Here is an 18,264-nt window from a genome sequence, read left to right as displayed (position 1 = left end):
TTTGCGTCCTCCAAATCCCGATTGAGACGATGACATAATCCAATTCTAACCATGATGAACTCAACCAAAACCCCGTCGTGGAATTCGACCCTGTTCACGACGCTGGCTCTGGAGGTTGCGTGGAGGTGGCTATTGGGAACTTTGCTGTTGGATCGAAATCCATTTCCGTCAGCATCACCACGTTCGTGGACGGCTTCAACGCCAGCACAATCGACAACTTTGGCGCGCTGCTGGACCACGTGAACCTCGTGCACGTCTGGGGGGCCTACCGCGAGCCCAACAGCGTTGGCGAGGCCGCCCCTCCCTGCACGGTTCCTGCCTATCAGTCAGCGACCAACAACCAAGGCGTGGTGATCGACACCAAAAAGATCTTTTCCAACCCGGGGACTGCAGGCATTCGCGGGGTGTCGGTACACCATTGGGCATCGCTCGTATGCCACATCAACAGTACTTGGTCGTTGGGTACGGATTTTGGTCAATGAACTGGCGCCTACTGATATGGAAGGACTACGAATATCGTTTACTACCGTAACTTACTCGGTACTGTAGTATCAACTGCGGACTTCCTTGACGATATTTAGTCTGCTGCCACCACTCCATTGTTGACGGTGTCTATAGTGTCGTCATATGCTAAGGGACATTGCAGGGTTAAAATGCTTATCCGTCGCGACTGTGGCAGGAATGCAGCATCTATTGGGCCAGAGTTCTGGACGTTCTCCACGATGATTGCTTCAAATGGAGTCAAAGTCCTGCAAAATGGACTCGACATCTTCACTTTGGCCACGATCGACCTTCCCAAGTTGCAATACGCTTTCAACATATGCGGCTACTAGACGGTGTCCACGCTGCCGCGCCCACCTCACAACGTCTGTCGTGTACGTCGGGTCTGTGTTTGCATGCAACATGTGCACCATCCCCTCGTCGTGCCTGGACGCGGCATGATACATGACTTTGACGGTGCATTTGTCTGGAAACGTTTTCACCAACCACGCCAGGAGCTCCACAAATCCCCGTCGAGCTGCCACTTCCAACGACTCGACAGTGGTGTCGTAGCCGTGGCCGTGGAGCCATTGCACCATAGGTAGTCGATTGGCCTGCGCCGCTAAATCGATGGAGCGACCACCGTCCAATTCGGGACGGCTACTCAGCTGATGGGTGTGCAAATAGCGCACGATGCGGTCGTGGCCCTTCCAAGCTGCCCACGCCATCGCATTAGCCGTACACCCCGTCGACAGTCGATGCAAGTGAAGCCACCGGACGACGTCGTAGTGTCCATTCCGAGCTCCCAAGTCCATGGCGTTGGTGGAACATGGGAAAACGAGTGAGGTAGAGTCGAGAAACTGGAGGATCTGCAAGTGGCCATGGGCAGCGGCATTGTCCATGATAGCGTTCGTAGGTAAACGTGGCGATGGTACAAGGCATCCCAAGAGAGCCACGTGGCCTAGGCTGGCTGCAACGGTAGCTGCCAATACTATCGTGTCTTGCAGGAAGGAGGTGGGGTACTCAAAGCTGAGTGAGTGCAGCTGCTGTAGTAGGTGCACGAGCAGCACATCGTCTGGACCGAAGATGATGGCATCCACGAGCGCAACGCGAAACACATGCGGCAAACATTGTTGCAGTCGCAACCATTTCGATTGGTACTGGCTATGAACGTGATCCGTGGAGCCAATATCGGCGGGATTCTCCTCCTTGGTGCTGGAATGCTGGCGCCATGGTAGCAACGATGCATGAGCACTTTCCATGACCTGGTGCAGGTCTAGTACAACCACACCTCGTACCATGAGAGTTGGCATACGCAAGTGCTGGATGGGTTGCATAACCTCGTGAATACCATTTTGGAAGGCGAACACAACCTTCCATGCGTCCCACGGAATATAGGTGATGAGCGACGGCCACATGCCAGCAGTTACGTTAACTCATCCGGATAACGCACGTGGTGGACCTTGCACTTTAACGAAAACAACCAATTACTGTTAGAACACTGGATTCACACGATGTCAACAGTTCACGAAGCAGAGTTCACATAATCCTGGGAGCTTCGAAGTAGGCTGAGTACTAGTATGATCTGATTGTAATGCGCAGTGTGGAATTTGAGACCAAGCAAAGAAATGAGAGCATCCCACCGGTGCGACTGTAAACGCTATTATACAGTTCTATCCGGATTATTTACAGTTTTGACAACCCCACCGGGCGACTGTAAAATACAGGAAACTGTAAAATTTTACCGCGAGACGGCAAATCAGTCGCGACTGTAAAATACAGTTTTGACGAATTAGCCAATAACATGCTATCAATGGATAATTTTGTCCAATCATGTGCGTTGTGGAGTCAATAATCAGTTGGTTTAGAAATGAAATCAGCCAAGGCTCCAACTTCACGACCGACGAAGACTGCCAGCTTGTCCGGTCATGGATCAACATCTCTCAAGATGCGTCCAAGGGTAGTACTCATCACGCATCACCACACCGTCCATGATTTGCTCAAATAGGTCTGACCATTCCAAAATGACGGCGAAACTTATGGATTGGGACCTAAGTAGTAGGTAAATCCGAGCATGCACAGCCTCGCTATCTCGTGGTAGGTTTGGCTGGCGGTTGGCAGTAGAGCCTTTAGGGCGCGCAGAAGACTGATGAAAGCCAAGAATCTCCCAAGCTTGATCCATGTCATCATCGACGCCATCGCCAGGCGTTCATTTCCGGATAAGAACATTATTCGGATGTTTTACAGTTTTACCGCTGGGGTTGACAAAAATCAAAATACAGGAACTGTAAAACGGTATTTTACAGTCTGATTATACAGTCGCACCGGTGGGGATGCCCTGACGACATCCGCCCTCTTGGAACCCAACAATGTCGACTCTGTTAACGCCCGGTGGTTGCCTCGAGGTGGCAATTGGGTCACTCAAGGTCAACGCACGCCCTTTCAAGCTCACCATTGCGATGTCTTAGCCGCGGGATAGTTTGAATGATCTGATCAGTTCGAGCATGGAGGTCATGGATGACATTACAATTGTGCACTTTTGGGGCGCTTGTCCAGATGCCAAAGTCTTCAAGAAGCCGTCGACATGCACGATCCCTCCTTACAAGTCCAAGGACGACATCAAGGGCATTTTAGTTGAGCCGAAGGAATTTGCGCTCTCTTTGGACGCCCGAACCAAGCGCCTCGTCCGTTCATTTACCTACACCATCGGCTGCAGTGACGTGCCGCCGAGTGTGGAGGACGGGGGCGCCATTACGTACAATAAATCGCCAGCCAATCAGTATCAATGGTGCTGGTCGTAACTTGCCTCGCTGTGGCGAAGCCCCTTGCATTAATGTTTGTTTCTACTGTAGTAATAGAGGGACTCTAGGTAGCCGACATCGTTTTATGTAATGAACACTTGTGCACGAGGTGATCGTACAAGAGCATACCTCTACATGAACACTTGTGCAAGAGGTGATCGTACAAGAGCATACCTCTACATGAGGGTTGTCGTCGAGAATCAATAGAATGGTACCGTCGCTGACGAATGTATCTGTTACAGAAGTCTACACTTATCGGTACTGTTTATCCAGCGTCTTTCCTATTTATAGCAACCAGCTTTTCACAATCCCACGACATATAGTTCCGGATAAGAATTCTCGGAAAGCAGTTTCAGTTCGTCGCGATGAAAACAGCTGCAATGAAAGCAGTAACGTCATTGGCTTGCTTTACCGTTGATGTGTCGAACAAGATGGCACACTGCAAATTGCCATTGCAGGAAGGGCAAGGACGTGCACCAATGTCTGATATTATCGAGGAGCCAGCGTCGCCTACACCGTTAACACAGGAACAACTCGACGACCTTGCTGCCCAGTGGCAGCAGTGCAAAGAAGAAAAGGAACGCCAACTTCAAGCGCGGATGCAGAAAATGACGACGGCAATTCATGCGTTGCGCGCTCGACTCGATGCTCTCAAGTCATCCAAACCCTGCCTACTTCCAACGCCAATGCCCAAGGATAAACTGTAAATTTAACACCGTACTACCAGTACTATAGTCACCCAGGAACGAAATGAATGGAAATTTAACTTCTCGTTCGAAGTGATCGTCAAATATTTCTAGACCACTTGAGAATGACAACTGCGCCATTTACTTGGCCAAGTCACCACAAGTAGCTGCATTGTTCGTGTTTAGTCATGCCACAAAATACACACTAGTATATGTTAGTACTCAAGAATTCAATAAGGTTTTCGTTACACCTTAAAGCGGCGTCGTTGCTTTGATTCTAAATACTTGACTATGTCGGATTGACCCATCTGCGTGGCGGTGGCAATCGCCATGTGTAAGTCGCCTTCAATTCGCGTGTCGGTTATGAACTTCACAACCTCCAAATGTCCGTTCATGGCGGCGAAATGGAGGGCATTGGGAGTGCATCCGGCGCTTGCTGGGATCGCATGGAGGTACTGAATCACTTTGAGATGGCCATTCCAAGCCGCCATGTCCATGGCTTGAGACGTCCACGCTTCACGTCGCTCGGTGTGCAGAAACTTCACAACTTCCAAATGTCCATTCCACGCCGCGCGATCCATCGTCCACCGTGAGCAGCCTTCAGTGCGGTGGGCGTGAAGATATTTCACGACGCTCAAATGTCCATTCCACGCCGCCTCCGTCATGGCGTCGGTCGAACATCCTTCTTTCCGATGGCAATGCAAAAACTTCACAACATCGAGATGCCCGTTCATCGCGGCCATGTCCATGGCCTTGGTTGTGCCGCCCTCGCTTCGATGGGCGTGTAAAAATGTCACTATCCCCAAATGTCCACGATTCGCGGCCCAGTTCATAGCCCCGACAGTGCAGCCAGGATGGTCCGTGTCATGGAGGAACTGTAGAATGTGCAGTTGGTTGTGGGACGCGGCAACGTCGAGCAGCGGCTCTGGGAACGTCCACACGAGCTCCGCATAGTGCTTGGTCATGTACTCGAGGGACGGTAGGTGCCCAAAGATGACGGCGTGAAGCACCACGATGTCCTGCATATGTGGGTGATACTGAAATAGAAGTGCAAGTCGCTTCGTGCCGTATTCATGGAGCCACGGCGAGAGGAGAACATGGTACATCTCGATCGATCTCGACGGTTTAGTCACGAACGACGACGGATGCGATGGTTTCTTGAGATGGCGAAAGGGCTGCATGTCGTGGAATTCGCCATGTTGAAACGCAGTGACACATCGTACAAGGTCGGGCGTGGTCAGCACGGCGTCGAAGGTTGGTGGCATCTGCGATGAATCTTGAGCAGTTTTGAACAACAAACACATTGAAGATGGAAAAAAGATATCCGGTTGTAGATGATTAACCGGATATCGAATGTATGAAATCTATAACGAATTCTATGGAAGGAATTCTACTATTAATAGTATGTCCATTTTTAGTTACCTTCTTTTATTAGATTAAATAACGTTACAATACAAAACCCATAGTTTTTGTATGGATTGATTAGTTATCTGTGTTTTCGTAGTAGCTGCCGCTTCCAGAAGCAGGAGTAGATCGTAGGACACATCAGCTGTCTAAACGCGTTCCAGCGTACTTATGGTATTGGATTTCGCACCGTATCGCCAAGGAAAAGTCGCCTCCGGATATTATCCGGATGTCTCGTTAGGACTATGAGGAATCACTTGTTCCGTAAACGCAGCTGTTGGCCTAGCCTTCACTACTGTTGTGTTTGTAAATTGAGCGACATGGAGAATGAAACGACAATCACCGTAGAACAACTCTTTATTTACAAAATTCAGTACATAAAATCGACCGATAGATTTGGCGAATCACAAAAGGCCAAAATTTTCGGTAAAAGGACTACACCACTTTGCAGTTAACAGTAAGTTGGACGAATGCCCGATATATTTGGCCGTGCACCCGATATATTTGGTGGTGTACCCGATATAATTAGCCCTGTGCCCATTTAATTTGGCACTCCAAGGTCCTGTGCCCGATATATGTGCCCCAGTAATTGGCCATCTGTCCTATAAAATGTGTCGTGTGCCAGATGAAAATGGAATAACTCAGATGAAAATGGAATAACTCAAATCAAAAATTGAACTCACATAAAAATATGCAGTCGAAATGAAACATGCAACATCCTCGGCATCACATGCCAACTTCCATGTCGTCCATGGCCTCCGCGCATCCGTAAAAGTATTCGAGGGGGTAGCGCGCATCGATTCAAACGGTTAGCATCAACCCTTATATAGCCAATTTCGAGCAGTATTTTGCTTTATCCTGTTGGCGAACGCCGACTGCAGTCGTCGTCGTTTCTGAACGCTGCGGCGACTCGTTGCTTTGCGGAGAGAGGTATGCCGTCTCGTGACTACAGAGGTGGTTACCTAGTACTTCCATTGACATCATAACCAGAGTTATTCGTGGGGGTGCAGTTACGTCCATGCTGTGCGTTCCTACGCGATTTGAATAATGAGCATTCAAAGTGTTGGGAGGAATGCGCGCGCATTATGAACTTAAACGATACTTTATTCAAGTATAAATTTCGAATTCTTGCCATCGCGCGTTTCCTCCCAACTTCAACCACATGATGTTTCCGCCAAAACTGATTTGCACTCCATGGAATAATTATTTGAGTTGCTACAGTTCCATTTTCATCGGCCACACGACACAATTCATCAGGCACACGGCCAATTATATCGGGCACACGACATCCGTGTTCCCAATTAAACGGGCATATGGCCAATTATATCGTGCATACCACCAAATATATCGGGTGCACGGCCAAATATATCGGGCATTCGTCCAACTTACATTGTTAACTGCAAAATGGTGGTAGTATATCGATAGCCATCCACTGGATAACCGACTCCACTACTACAGTGTGATGATCTCTCTGTTGTGTTGACGAGTTGAGTGGCGCTGATTGAACACGTGCAGCTGGAACTCTGGCAATTCTATTGGCATTTTCTCTTAACGGTCGATTCAAGAGGGCTCAGTGCGGACTTTGGGCTTGACATTACTCGACAATAAAAAACTCCTCTTGACCAATGATATGAGTCATTGAAAGCAAAGTCGTCGATACGGTTTTCACGATGGGTACAAAATAGAGCATCTCCAACGGTATCATAACAAATGGCTTGCTGGGGAGTTTTTATCTTTTTAAATAAATCTACACGATAAGACTCATTTATAAAACTCGCTCTGCTCTCCCTGGGCATTTAAGACATGCTAGGACGCGTCCTCTCTAGAGGCTATAGTAACCTTCTAATCCAACTACACGTTGCACTTCGTCCCCAACTTAGGTGGGCACGATGAGCTCGGATTTCGACATCTTGAGCAGCTTCTCCACAAGATTAGGGTCGTCTCGGATGCCTGCATGTTGGTATTCGTTCGACACAAAAACGTGGCAGTTGTCGCCAAGAAGGGCCGCCGTGCGGAGGGACCACGTGCGGTCCACGTACAGGTCGTCAAAGGACACGAGGGCGGCCGTGGGGATGGCTATGTCGCGCAGGTTCGCTTCATTGTACAACGGCCGCCAGTCGGTTTTCTTGGCCAAGAGGTTGGCGGCGTCGCGAAACGGCGCGAGGGACTCGGGGAAGTCGTCCGCCATCCACGAGAACACCATTTCGCCACTAAAGTACACGGGATGCAGGGTCGCTTCCTCGGCCAGTTCGGCGGCATCCAGCTCGTCAAAGCGGGCTGGGTTGAACAATGCGTGGCCTTGCACTTCCATGGCGTTGTGGACAGCCTCCGCGGCCCAATTCGACGGCGAGAAGGCCGGACCGTCGCAATAGATGGACTCGTGCATGAACCAGTACATCGGGTTCGTGTCAAAGGACGATTGGTGGCTCGCCACGGCGGTCAAGAACGCATGCGAGAGCTGCTTGCTTGGACTCTGCCCTTGGTCGGAAGGCGAGTGGAAATGACTGACCCAGGCGGATTCCAACAAGTAATGCAACGTTTCCATGCCCGCGACCGTGCCCAACGATAGGCCGAGCATTTGAAAGCGCCGCGCGGTGAGGATGCCGCCGCCGCTGGGCAACTTGGCCGGCGTCCGACGTAAATGCTGCACGATTTCGGCCACTTTGACCTTGTCCGATGGATACCGCACATAGAACCGCCGGTTGCGCTCGACAACGTTGGCATACGTGGCCTCGTATACTTGTTGCGGCGTCGCGTGCACAGGCGCCAGGCCACACGTGAACAGCAGCCGCTCCAGGGACGAGGGAAAGAACGACACGTAGCTCAAGATACAAAACCCACCGAACGATTGCCCGAGCAGCGTGAGTTTCTGGGATGGGAACCGCGTCTTCCGGAACAGTTCGACGTCGTGGACAATTGAATCGGCGCGGAAATGCGTGAGGTACGCGGCGAGACCAGCCGCGTCACCTTGGAACGCCCCGCACGTCTGGGCCGTCAGTGCCGAAGACAAGCCCGTGCCGCGCTGATCCAACAGCAGCACACGGTACTCGGTCAGCATGGACTTTAACCAACCAGATGGAGGAGCGGTTAGCCGAGGAGAAGCGAACCCAGGGCCGCCTTGCAGGTACACCAACAGCGGCAGCGAAGCGTTCGACTCGTTCTTGGCGGCAACCACTTCGCGAATGAACACATCGATGGTTGATGTGGACGACGGAGTGAAGTGATCGAGAGGGCATGTGATGTAGTGATCCGTTGACACGATGGCTCCAGGCAGGTGCACCGGAGTTGACGACTTGATGATAGGCATGGTGGACGCAGATTTTGGAGTCTTGACTTGTGGTCAGTATCGAAGCGACTTGATGATTCACAAGCTGGTCTGTATGCTGTGAAGTACTAGTATTGATAGTACTACTAGTTTTGAACTCATTATGAATATAATATACTTTCATACAAACAGCGAGAAATGTTGATGTTTAGTTTTATTCTAATGTTGTTTAGGAATACTAGAGACGCTTTTGGTGAGGTCCTTCTTCAACATGCGAAGTGCCAAGGAGGTCGCAACCTGTCATGCTTTTGGACGTTGCGCGGAATTCTCTTATCCGAATGAAGCAGCACCACCATCTCTAGCCATTCCTCGACTGAAGACTGACATGGACGTTAAGACTTCATCATCGGGCGAGTTGGGCTGGCTGCAGCCACACCACGAGGATGGCCTGTGGTGGCCTGTGCACGTGCACGGGCGAAACAAGTTCACATCACCACCACCCCGCGACGTGATTGATTCCCCTACAACGCCAGAAGAAGCAGCTGGGACTTACTGTGAAGTGTACAGCTTTGGCACGTACAAAGTGTAAGTCTCGTAGCTATAGCAGCGTCGATTTGACAGAGGCATGTGCGCTGTAGCTCGACACATCCAGCCAAGAGCATCCAACCATGGAGCGCCATGCAGCCCGTCCGATCCAGTTGGCGCCTTGGTCGACATGCCAATGTGTATCGTCAAGCCCTCGTCGAAGTGGAGGTGATGGCTACAGTGTTTTGATGTATTTACAAGTCATCCAGAGCTTCCTGAACCACACGAAGCCTTCCGCGAATGAGCGCGACGAGGACGAGTCGCCGCCAATCAAGCCCGACGGGGTATGTTCGTCTTCACGTCGAAGAATGTGCCTGTTCTAAGGTTGTCATGCCAGAAACACAACGATGACGACGATAATGATGCCATCTTTGCAGCCAATTCAATTGTGTGGGCAAAGCTGCGTGGCTACCCGTGGCTCCCAGCGTACGTTGTGGACGTCCACCAGTACGACTTGACTCGAGGTACGTACAGTACTCATATGCCATCGAACGCAACTTTCAACATGTGAACTAGCACATCGAGTCCCAAGGGATGGTGGCGTGGTGACCATTTTGCAGCAAGCCCAACGGGATCGCAACCTGCGGGTCGTGTACTACTTTCAGTCGCATAACTTGTATGTATATTGGTCCTAGTCGTTCAAGCCGGAGGACATTTCACACGTGTTAGTGGGCTGCACAAGGCGACCGACCAATCGTTGCAGCCGTGGATGGGCGACAAGCATGATTTGTACGCCAACCCCAAGCCGCCAAGGCAAGGCAGAACCGTGCGACGACGTCACAAAGAGCAACTTTGCGTGGCATTGCGAGAAGTCGCGGTAGGAACTTGGTATCCGTCCTAGTTCCCTTTTTACCGTTGTCAATAGGATCTCCGAGCCAAGAACCAAACCCTCCACGAGTTGCCATGTACGCTCGTGCTGCGCAAGTTGTGTAGGCATCGCCGTAACCACGACGTTGCACCCCCCAAAGCCGTTGGAAATGCTGCGTTCAACGACCAAGTATTGTGCTTTCGAGTGACATTTCGTGGTGTCTCGTTGGAATTTAAATTGATTTGATTGGCTATTTCAGATGAACTCAAAATTATTAGCCAATCAAAACCATCTCAATGAAATTCAACCAATCAGATCGATTGTGGATCGGTTTGGTCGGCGCGATTCGATTGCACCCCCTCCCCAAATTTGTATATCAAATCGACAATACCGTGTTTTGCTTTAATTGGAAACTATGAATGCTCGTAGGACACTCCTTCTAGCCAACCCCCGTTCTTTGGCTCGAAGACGGAGATTTTGAACCGTTTTGCGTGGATGAATCGCGCCACGTGGCTGCCGTGGATGCCAGTGTTTGTGTTTGACCCGAAAACCACTCCGTCATTGCGTAGTACTAGTGACACCAGTGGAGCAAATCGTGCAGGTATATACATATTCTAACGCTATTGTCGAGAGGACATTTCAACAGTGTGACTTTCTTTTGCAGCAGATGGCGACGCGGAGAAGCTTGAAATGACATTGCACAAGGGCGAGTGCGCTGTGTTTGACTTTAGCTCCCGCTCAGTGTAAGCTTGGTGTCATATTTGAAGCCATGTATATATATATATATTCAGCAGCCAGACCTTTAGAATAAAGTGCAACAAAACCAAGTTGAAGCCGTGGCATTGTGCTGACGTGGAGGAATGCATGATGGGGAAGCATACCCAAGACGGACATGCGACACCGCTAACGTCGCTGTCGATGGCCCAGTTTGACAAGGCCATGGCGTGCGCCGAGGTACACTCATATACCCAAAGGTACAGTTGGTTGAGTCTTGATCGTAGGGCTTTATCAATATGGCCGTCGACGACGAATTTGCCGGTTGACACGAGTGCGAATACAGTAGATAGCGAGCATATATGCTAAGCTAGCTACGCTCAATTATGTTTAAAGATTTTGCGAGATTCAACAAGCCATGGTTTATGGTTGGTGAAAATTTCACTGCATTCAAATGTCACTCTTTTGGGCATTTTGCGCCTATTTTGTTGGGTTATCCGAATGTTCGGATAACTCGACTGCTCACATATTCGAGGCAGTAAAATCAGTAACATCATCGCCATGGTTCACATCATCAACGGAGAAATCGTGCAGGACAACGACCCGAGGGTGCTGAATCGCAAGGCTAAGACGGCCGCCACCCAATCGACATCCAGTGGTAACATCCGCCAAGGCAATGTCCGCCAGACAACCGCAGCATCCGCGGCCCCGCAACCCGGTGCGAACGCCAATGCCGATCCCCTGTCGCAACTTGCGACGGCCATCGGGTTGGAAGGATCAGTAGTCATCCCTGCATTTCCAGCCCTAAACCTTCCTAGCGTGGTGGTCGAAAAGATCTACTTTGCTGTGCTTGCCGTGCTCGCGTACTTGTTCGGCGCTCGGGCGCTGGTTCTTGGAGCGGGCTATTACATCTACCTCACTCAACGGGACACGCCTCCGCCTCAATAAGCTAACGTTAAGGCATATACGTATGCATGAATACGGTGTCCGATGATTCGCGTCCATTGTTCAATTCGCTCCACCCACTTTGAATGCTGCAATCTTGTACAGACATGATCGTCGCATTCATTCTTCCGGTAACCAGCTTGTACTCACTGTCAGTCACTGCATTGTCGAAGTCCTTGTCTCGGAGGTAGGCACAGTACATCACTAACTGTAGGCTGGTTGATCTCGCACGTACTACAATATTAGACTGCTTAATGTAATCGCCAATGGTGCGACGGTAAACGCTATAATATGCCCACTATAGCTCAGCTAAGCTAGCTTAATGCGAGTACGACTACCGTCTTTACTTCACCTTAGGCGGGGAATATGGCATCCCGCATATTGTGTCCTTTTACCCAATATTTGGACTTTTGTGCTGATTCGCCAAATCTATCGATCGAGAATGTATTCTTTTTGCATGTAAAGATCGTCCAGTATAACACTAATTTCAATAACACACTAATTCGATGTTGAATTCTTCGAAGAGTGGATTTGATTGGCTAGTTGATTCATGTTTTGTGTTTTGATTGGTCAATCGATTGTCTGCCGATTTGGTGATTCTGCTCATTCGATTGAGCACCCCACTCCAATTTCGAATCGAATGAACAATACTGCGTAACTACACCGTAGTTACTGTACAGTACCCTGCGCTGTACTAAGTTTACAGTTAGTGCAGTGTTGCCCCCCGCTACAATAACCTCAGCTGTACAGTACTATGTACACTTCAAACTCTTGAACGTCAACTATGAATATTATAATAATTACTAGTAAATGAGCACTTTTACATACCATAACGACTTAAATGCGATTAGTTGTACCACAGGCCTTGTCCGGGTAGCGGCACGGCCTGCGGCCTACCTGCCGCTTTTCCCGACAAGAGGAATCGATTGGACATTCGGTGAAGTGCACGATTGGGGCTCACTCCTCGCCAAGGCACCGCCTGCACAAAATTATACACACGACCTCCGCTACGCTGCGGTGTGCGCAATTTTGTGGGCGGATGCTCTGTCGTCCCTCGCTACGGTAAAGCTGATCGTTCTTATGCGGGTTAATACAATACACAAGTATTCCGTTCGGGCACTTCATTCGGACAAAATATGTTCCCCTTAAGTCCAATACAAATGCCAAGTATGTCCGACTGAAATTGTCCGAACGGTGTCCGCAAAGTGATCATATTCACCCATGCCAAGTATGTCCGACTGAAATTGTCCGAACGGTGTCCGCAAAGTGATCATATTCACCCCTGTTATAACTACAGTAGTAACATATGGTCCTAGGGGAGTCAATAGTCAATGCCTTGATGGATGATCACTAACCACGTTCTGACTTGAATGAACAGAACGTGTCCAATATTCTCTATCGATAAAACACGAAATTCACTTTATCGTTTTTTTTTATTATGTGAATTCGTTGGGTTTTGGTTGGCTGAGCGGCAGCCGCCGATTTAATAAACATATCTAGTGGGGGTCCTAACAAGGGGTCTTTTTTTTTTCTAGCAACTATTCTCTATCACAAACTCAATCTTTTTTCTTCGAGGGTGGTCGGTGGTGGGTTAAATATTTTTTGTGGGTGGTTTTTGGTCATAAATATGAGATCCAACGGACCTCTTTCACACGCAGCGCGGCCGCTTCGCGCTGGTGGTGGTGCTGCAAATGTACGGCGGAGTGCACGGGGAATACGGCGGGGAGTCGGGCGAGTACGGAGGCGACCCGTACGGCTCCAACGCACGTTTCCTCGACGCGTTCATAACGCCGTCGAAGCCACAGTCGTCGTCAAACAGCGTCCGGTCGGCCGGCGGGGTGGTCACGTCGCTCTCAAAGTCCGTGTCCACGCCGTCGTCCAACATGGAGGCCTTCTTGGTCAACGCATCCGGTATCGGTTCCAACTCTTCCATGCCACGGTAGGGGTGGAACATGTTGAGCAGCTTCACGATGGACGGGCTCAGCGTGGCCTCGTTGATCGACACGTACACTTCAAGGATCATGGTCGCGGCATCAATCAAGCCGTTCTGGTTATCGCTCAGCACATACTCCCAGTTCTCGCCGTCCTTGGTTCGAATCGTGCACGGGACAGTGTCGTCAATGGTGCCAGCGAGGTAGGCAGCGCCCGCGGCGATCTCGTCCGCCTTCAAGCGCAGACACAGCGGTGTTCGCGAGCAATCGTTGAGGAAGCTCCACGAGTTCTTCATCATTGTGTTGGTGAGTGCTTCCTTCTCCGCGACAGACAGATGGGTATGAAGAGCCACGAGGCTGTCGATCTTGTCGCTCAAGATCAAATGCGGGAACGCCACGTCCAAGTCGAACGCCAACGTGTGCAGCACGGCATATTCCTTCTGCAATATGGCTTCGGCAATCATCTCCACCGTGTGATACCGCAGCGCAAACTCCATTGTAACTTCCTTGCGCTTCGAGATGTAGTGTTCGGCAAAGTTGTGCACGGCTAACGAGTGATCTTCGGCCTTGGCGCTTAAGAAGAGACATGTCGCCGCCACCAGGTACTTGTCGTGGTCCGTGAACGACTCGCGAATGAAGAACCGGTGGAAGAGCTGCTTGCCAGTGGCGATGGCCTGGCGCGGGACTCGGAAGATCTTGGCCATGCTCTCGTAAAAGATGATGCCATTCTTCCGCAGGTCCAGTTCTTGGTCCCACGAGATGCCTTTTTTGGAAGACGGTGACGCCTTCAACTCTGTGTCGGTAAACACCCAATCGTTCGTGAACGAAAACGTGTACGTCGACATCGTGTCTGAGGTCTAAGGTGGCGGAGCACAATGAGCCTCATGTGTCGTGATGAACGCCACACTAACCTTATGTGTTTCCACGACTTGAGAGGGGCTTTGTTCAAAGACAATTGCTCCAACTGAAGTCTACGACAAAACGAGTTCGGTCAATAACCGACTTCGTTTGTTGTCGTCACCTCCACATGCAGCCAAGCCAACGACCACACGAGGTGGTGGCCATTGACCTGTCGCTGTGCTTCGCACTCCTATGCATCCCTAGAACTCACCAGGTTCGTTTCCTGTTGCCGACAAGCAAGGACACTTGTTCCAAGCAGGCAAGTTGACCACGTGAGAAAGGGACAAGGCACAAGTTCCGTCGACGAGGGTCGGGTTGTCGGCGTTGGTGGTGGTACGTAGGTTGGTAGGTCGATGGGACGGGTAGTACAAGTAAGAGAGAAAGTCGAAGGGTCACGGCGGCGGCGGTCCTTGGATGATGGACGACGTGCGGCGCTGTTCTTCTTCGGGCTTGATCTTACAGGGGAGCTGGGCAACTGACACCACCAAACGCCGGAAAACGACTCCCAGCCACTCAGCATACAAACATCAATATATTTCCCCCTTGCCTGCCAGATTCTATTTTTATTTCTATGATTATCCACCAATCAAACAGCTAAAAGCGTTGAATATCAGCCAATAAATACTCAGGAATACTGACGCAAGAGGGAGAAGAATCTTTCCGTTCTGAACTATTGTACTTGAAATTTGTATGCAAACATGGTTTCAGCGGCGGAGAAATGATTGTTTGAAATAGAGTTCGAATTTGGACCCTTACCATATATGCTATGCTGCTCCTAACAATAAAGCTAACGTTAATGTTACTGAAACATCCAAGTGGCGACGAACGGTACTTACTGTTAACGTTAAGTGAGCGACTCCTACGCCTGGGCGAGCTTCATAGTAACGTTAACGTGAGCAAAATGGACAGGTGCAAGCAAATTGAGGGAGTATTTCCTCTGGATTGTATGATGGTTGCTGTAATTATCATTCATCATTTAACTGTTAACGCCCTTTCCAAGTAGGTTTTACCCAAAACATATAGGTTAAATAGAAAAACGTAGGGCAAAAGATTTGGCCTGTTCGTCGTTTCTAGCTTTCTTGCACCATAATACTGTGCCTCCTATTGGAAATGATTGATAGGTTTCACTTTGTTGGGCCTTGAACAACTCTATCTCAGTCAAAATAGGTTATTGCCTTGACAATGGGTATACTTCCAGGTAGAGAATTTCACTAGAAATCCGATTTTAATGCTTAGAGAGTCCTAATTAGAATATCTTAGAAGTTATGGTCAAAATCGATCAGGAATGATGCTCAATTTTCACTATGCTTCCTTCTATACACCTACCTATAACGTACCTGATTTCTCCTGAGCTTATCTGGTTATAGAGGTTTAAATGGAGATATGTGGTACAGCAAATATGATAATACCTACTACGAAGTATATAATATAATAATAATTGTACGTAACCAGTAAACCTTTCAAGCATTTCCAATCAGAGGTACAGTATAATAACGATACTAGTATTCGTCATTTCGATACTGTATACGAAGTACCGGTTACGTATAATATTATTAATATTAATAATAATAGTAACAATTACAATTCCAAGCTACTAGTACTACTACAGTAGTACTCCGGAGTAGTAAACGTTATTTATATTTTTGCTTACCCTACTTGGACCAAGACCCTATCAACTTGCCGTACGTGGTGGTGCACAAGAACCTCCGTCCGCCATTATGTGCCCACATTCCCACAGTGCTGCATGACCTGATGAAGGCATGTTGGCATCCCGATCCATCCCAACGCCCGTCGTTCCATGAGATTCGAGGACTCTTGGACGCTGCGCGGAAACAAGTGATCCTCAGTTTGAGTATCGACACCACAGTCTCGTATGACGAAGCCGTTGCTCTCTTCAACAGGAAAAGCTCCAACGGCATGCGTGTTGGGTTTGGCCTCAAGTCTGGGCTGCTGTAAATCTAATCTGTGCATGCCTGGTGTGGAGCGAAAACCGTTGACGCTGGACTGTCATTCTGTAACGCACGTCGATATGATTGGTGACATATTCAAAGCGCCCAGCCAATCCAATGTGCCTGTGCCAACTTCAGCGAAGCCATTGGTTGTAATTACGTGACAGTTGATTTCTCACGATCGCAACAGTAACCCCGCCAATCACCACCATCCTGCATTATTCGCAGGCAGCTTTTTCAACAATCATGCCACCAGCAGCAACGACACAAGCGGCGGTCGCGTCGTCGGACATCGTCACGCTGCGCGTCGCTGGGAAGGATTACAACATCACGTCGGCCTTCAATTCGGCGCGGCGAAGCGTGTCGGGGCTGATGTCGTGCAATTCGAGGACGTTAGCCGAATTGCCTTCTGCTAAGACCATCAAGCAATCAAAGCGCCTGTGGCAGGCAGCAGAGTTGGCAAATGCTGGCTTCATGGTGGAGTTTTTCGCTACAGCGGACCAAGTGACCGCACTCACGTGCATCGAGTATCGAGGGCACAACCAGGAAACCCCGTTCCTTGTCGCGTGTCGGCTTGGCCATGTCCAATGCGTGAGCATTTTGATGCAGCACGGGGCCAATCGACACGCAGTTGACCACCATGGGAACACAGGTATATACTTCAAACGAATGAGATGAATGGACCTCTGGCCTGATGTGACAGAGATTAATGAGAGATGCGACAGAGATGAATGGTCATTCGGTTCGTAGGCCTCCACCATGCGTGCCGGCAAGGCCATGTCGCCCTGGTTCAGTTCCTCTCAGCGCACATGGACGTGTACATTCACAATGCCAAGCGTCTTTCGGCCATTGATTTATGCCGGCAGCAGCTGCATGGACAACAGCACAACGCTAACATGGCGCGGTGCATGGAGTGCCTTGAAAACGTAATCATACTAACCTCGTCATGAGCTGTGACGTGTATCATGGCTGTAGCGAGTCAAGTTATTTGAAGGGTGGATTGAAGTCAGCGAACCAAGCGTCGGGTCGGTACTCACGGGGCTGAGTCTGCTCCAAGCGTGGCAATTGCGGTATATTCGTGTCAATCCTTAGATGTCAATCCTGACCTGATGTCGTTAAATCCAGGTATGTCGTCGTGTATGGCGTCGGGTCTACCACGTACGTGGACGTTGCCGTGTACTCAATCGCCCACGAACTGCGCCCGCTGCTTCCAACGTCTGTAGCCCGCCTCCCTCCTTTTAGTGCCATCCTTTAACTCTCGATGATTGTAGCAATGTCTTTGTCGTACCAGTGCACCAACTCGTATCGTTCAATCTCCAACCAAAGCTGTTCCAGCCCCGGCCGTATACATTTGCATTGCACGGGTCTCCCAAGCGAAAAGACATGTATATTGGCGTGTCGCAAACGGTAGAGTTCGCGGCCTCGAATCCCCAAGAGTTTGAGCGGTGGACCACGTTCTTCTGCGTTACTCTACTTGTAAGTGTGTGCTATGGTCTTGAAAATGATATATATAGTCATGTGACGGGGTTATAGAACGACCGCGTCGTGGACGAAGGAGGAGCTGGCATGTTGTCAAACACCTCGGCCCACAGTTCCCCGACCGACGGCTCCACGAGTCTACCATTCCGACCAGGTCGAATCATCGAAATAGAAAAGTAAAAAAGATCACGAAAATATTCCAGCAATATTGCTATTAATAAACAACTCTCGAATATTGTCGATTTGATACAAATTTGGGGAGGGTGCAATCGAATCGCGCCGACCAAACCGATCCACAATCGATCTGATTGGTTGAA

The 18,264-nt window shown here is 49.6% G+C and overlaps 9 protein-coding genes across 16 annotated transcripts; 5 read left to right on the top strand and 4 right to left on the bottom strand.

Annotated features, from left to right (window-relative positions):
- Positions 1-731: 731 nt before the first annotated feature.
- Positions 732-1,782, bottom strand: H257_03605 (hypothetical protein; the record flags this gene model as incomplete). Its single annotated transcript, XM_009827771.1, has 1 exon — positions 732-1,782. A coding segment is annotated over one exon (1,051 nt), but the record flags the coding sequence as incomplete, so codon positions are not given.
- A 999-nt stretch (positions 1,783-2,781) lies between these two features.
- On the top strand, positions 2,782-3,893 carry H257_03604 (hypothetical protein; the record flags this gene model as incomplete). The annotated part of the gene is made up of 2 exons (XM_009827770.1): positions 2,782-3,235; positions 3,809-3,893. The coding sequence occupies exons 1-2, from the start codon at positions 2,985-2,987 to the stop codon at positions 3,891-3,893; spliced, it is 336 nt and encodes a 111-aa protein (XP_009826072.1). The 5' UTR covers positions 2,782-2,984.
- A 269-nt stretch (positions 3,894-4,162) lies between these two features.
- On the bottom strand, positions 4,163-5,257 carry H257_03603 (hypothetical protein). The gene has a single exon (XM_009827769.1). It carries the CDS (start codon positions 5,230-5,232, stop codon positions 4,213-4,215), a length of 1,020 nt encoding a protein of 339 aa, XP_009826071.1. The 5' UTR covers positions 5,233-5,257; the 3' UTR covers positions 4,163-4,212.
- A 1,825-nt stretch (positions 5,258-7,082) lies between these two features.
- Positions 7,083-8,730, bottom strand: H257_03602 (hypothetical protein). The gene has a single exon (XM_009827768.1). It carries the CDS (start codon positions 8,676-8,678, stop codon positions 7,248-7,250), a length of 1,431 nt encoding a protein of 476 aa, XP_009826070.1. The 5' UTR covers positions 8,679-8,730; the 3' UTR covers positions 7,083-7,247.
- Positions 8,731-8,883: 153 nt separating this feature from the next.
- H257_03601 (hypothetical protein) lies at positions 8,884-11,161 on the top strand. Of its 6 annotated transcripts, none has more exons than XM_009827763.1 (11): positions 8,884-9,221; positions 9,275-9,389; positions 9,431-9,505; positions 9,559-9,685; positions 9,738-9,837; positions 9,891-10,038; positions 10,087-10,218; positions 10,459-10,630; positions 10,697-10,772; positions 10,836-10,983; positions 11,031-11,160. In XM_009827763.1, the coding sequence occupies exons 1-11, from the start codon at positions 8,908-8,910 to the stop codon at positions 11,070-11,072; spliced, it is 1,449 nt and encodes a 482-aa protein (XP_009826065.1). In that variant the 5' UTR covers positions 8,884-8,907; the 3' UTR covers positions 11,073-11,160. The 6 variants fall into 6 exon arrangements, with proteins under 6 accessions (XP_009826065.1, XP_009826064.1, XP_009826066.1 ...); XM_009827762.1 differs by having other exon boundaries at positions 10,694-10,772; XM_009827764.1 differs by having other exon boundaries at positions 10,697-10,983; positions 11,031-11,161.
- Positions 11,162-11,271: 110 nt separating this feature from the next.
- Positions 11,272-11,743, top strand: H257_03600 (hypothetical protein). The gene has a single exon (XM_009827761.1). It carries the CDS (start codon positions 11,305-11,307, stop codon positions 11,689-11,691), a length of 387 nt encoding a protein of 128 aa, XP_009826063.1. The 5' UTR covers positions 11,272-11,304; the 3' UTR covers positions 11,692-11,743.
- A 1,359-nt stretch (positions 11,744-13,102) lies between these two features.
- H257_03599 (hypothetical protein) lies at positions 13,103-15,012 on the bottom strand. 3 transcript variants are annotated; one of them, XM_009827760.1, is made up of 3 exons: positions 14,731-15,012; positions 14,531-14,590; positions 13,103-14,476 (listed from the first exon to the last, which is right to left on the bottom strand). In XM_009827760.1, exon 3 carries the CDS (start codon positions 14,462-14,464, stop codon positions 13,337-13,339), a length of 1,128 nt encoding a protein of 375 aa, XP_009826062.1. In that variant the 5' UTR covers positions 14,465-14,476; positions 14,531-14,590; positions 14,731-15,012; the 3' UTR covers positions 13,103-13,336. The 3 variants fall into 3 exon arrangements, with proteins under 3 accessions (XP_009826062.1, XP_009826060.1, XP_009826061.1); XM_009827758.1 differs by having other exon boundaries at positions 14,531-15,012; XM_009827759.1 differs by having other exon boundaries at positions 13,103-14,590.
- A 689-nt stretch (positions 15,013-15,701) lies between these two features.
- Positions 15,702-16,475, top strand: H257_03598 (hypothetical protein; the record flags this gene model as incomplete). The annotated part of the gene is made up of 2 exons (XM_009827757.1): positions 15,702-15,705; positions 16,186-16,475. 2 exons carry the CDS (start codon positions 15,702-15,704, stop codon positions 16,473-16,475), a joined length of 294 nt encoding a protein of 97 aa, XP_009826059.1.
- Positions 16,476-16,698: 223 nt separating this feature from the next.
- H257_03597 (hypothetical protein) lies at positions 16,699-18,180 on the top strand. Its single transcript, XM_009827756.1, has 6 exons — positions 16,699-17,120; positions 17,219-17,394; positions 17,444-17,538; positions 17,594-17,683; positions 17,740-17,944; positions 18,002-18,180. The coding sequence occupies exons 1-6, from the start codon at positions 16,715-16,717 to the stop codon at positions 18,125-18,127; spliced, it is 1,098 nt and encodes a 365-aa protein (XP_009826058.1). The 5' UTR covers positions 16,699-16,714; the 3' UTR covers positions 18,128-18,180.
- The last annotated feature ends 84 nt before the right edge of the window (positions 18,181-18,264 follow it).

Source organism: Aphanomyces astaci, assembly GCF_000520075.1.
Source record: "Aphanomyces astaci strain APO3 unplaced genomic scaffold supercont1.6, whole genome shotgun sequence".
Taxonomy (NCBI): Eukaryota; Oomycota; class Saprolegniomycetes; order Saprolegniales; family Verrucalvaceae; genus Aphanomyces; species Aphanomyces astaci.
This window is presented reverse-complemented; position numbering and strand designations above follow the sequence as displayed.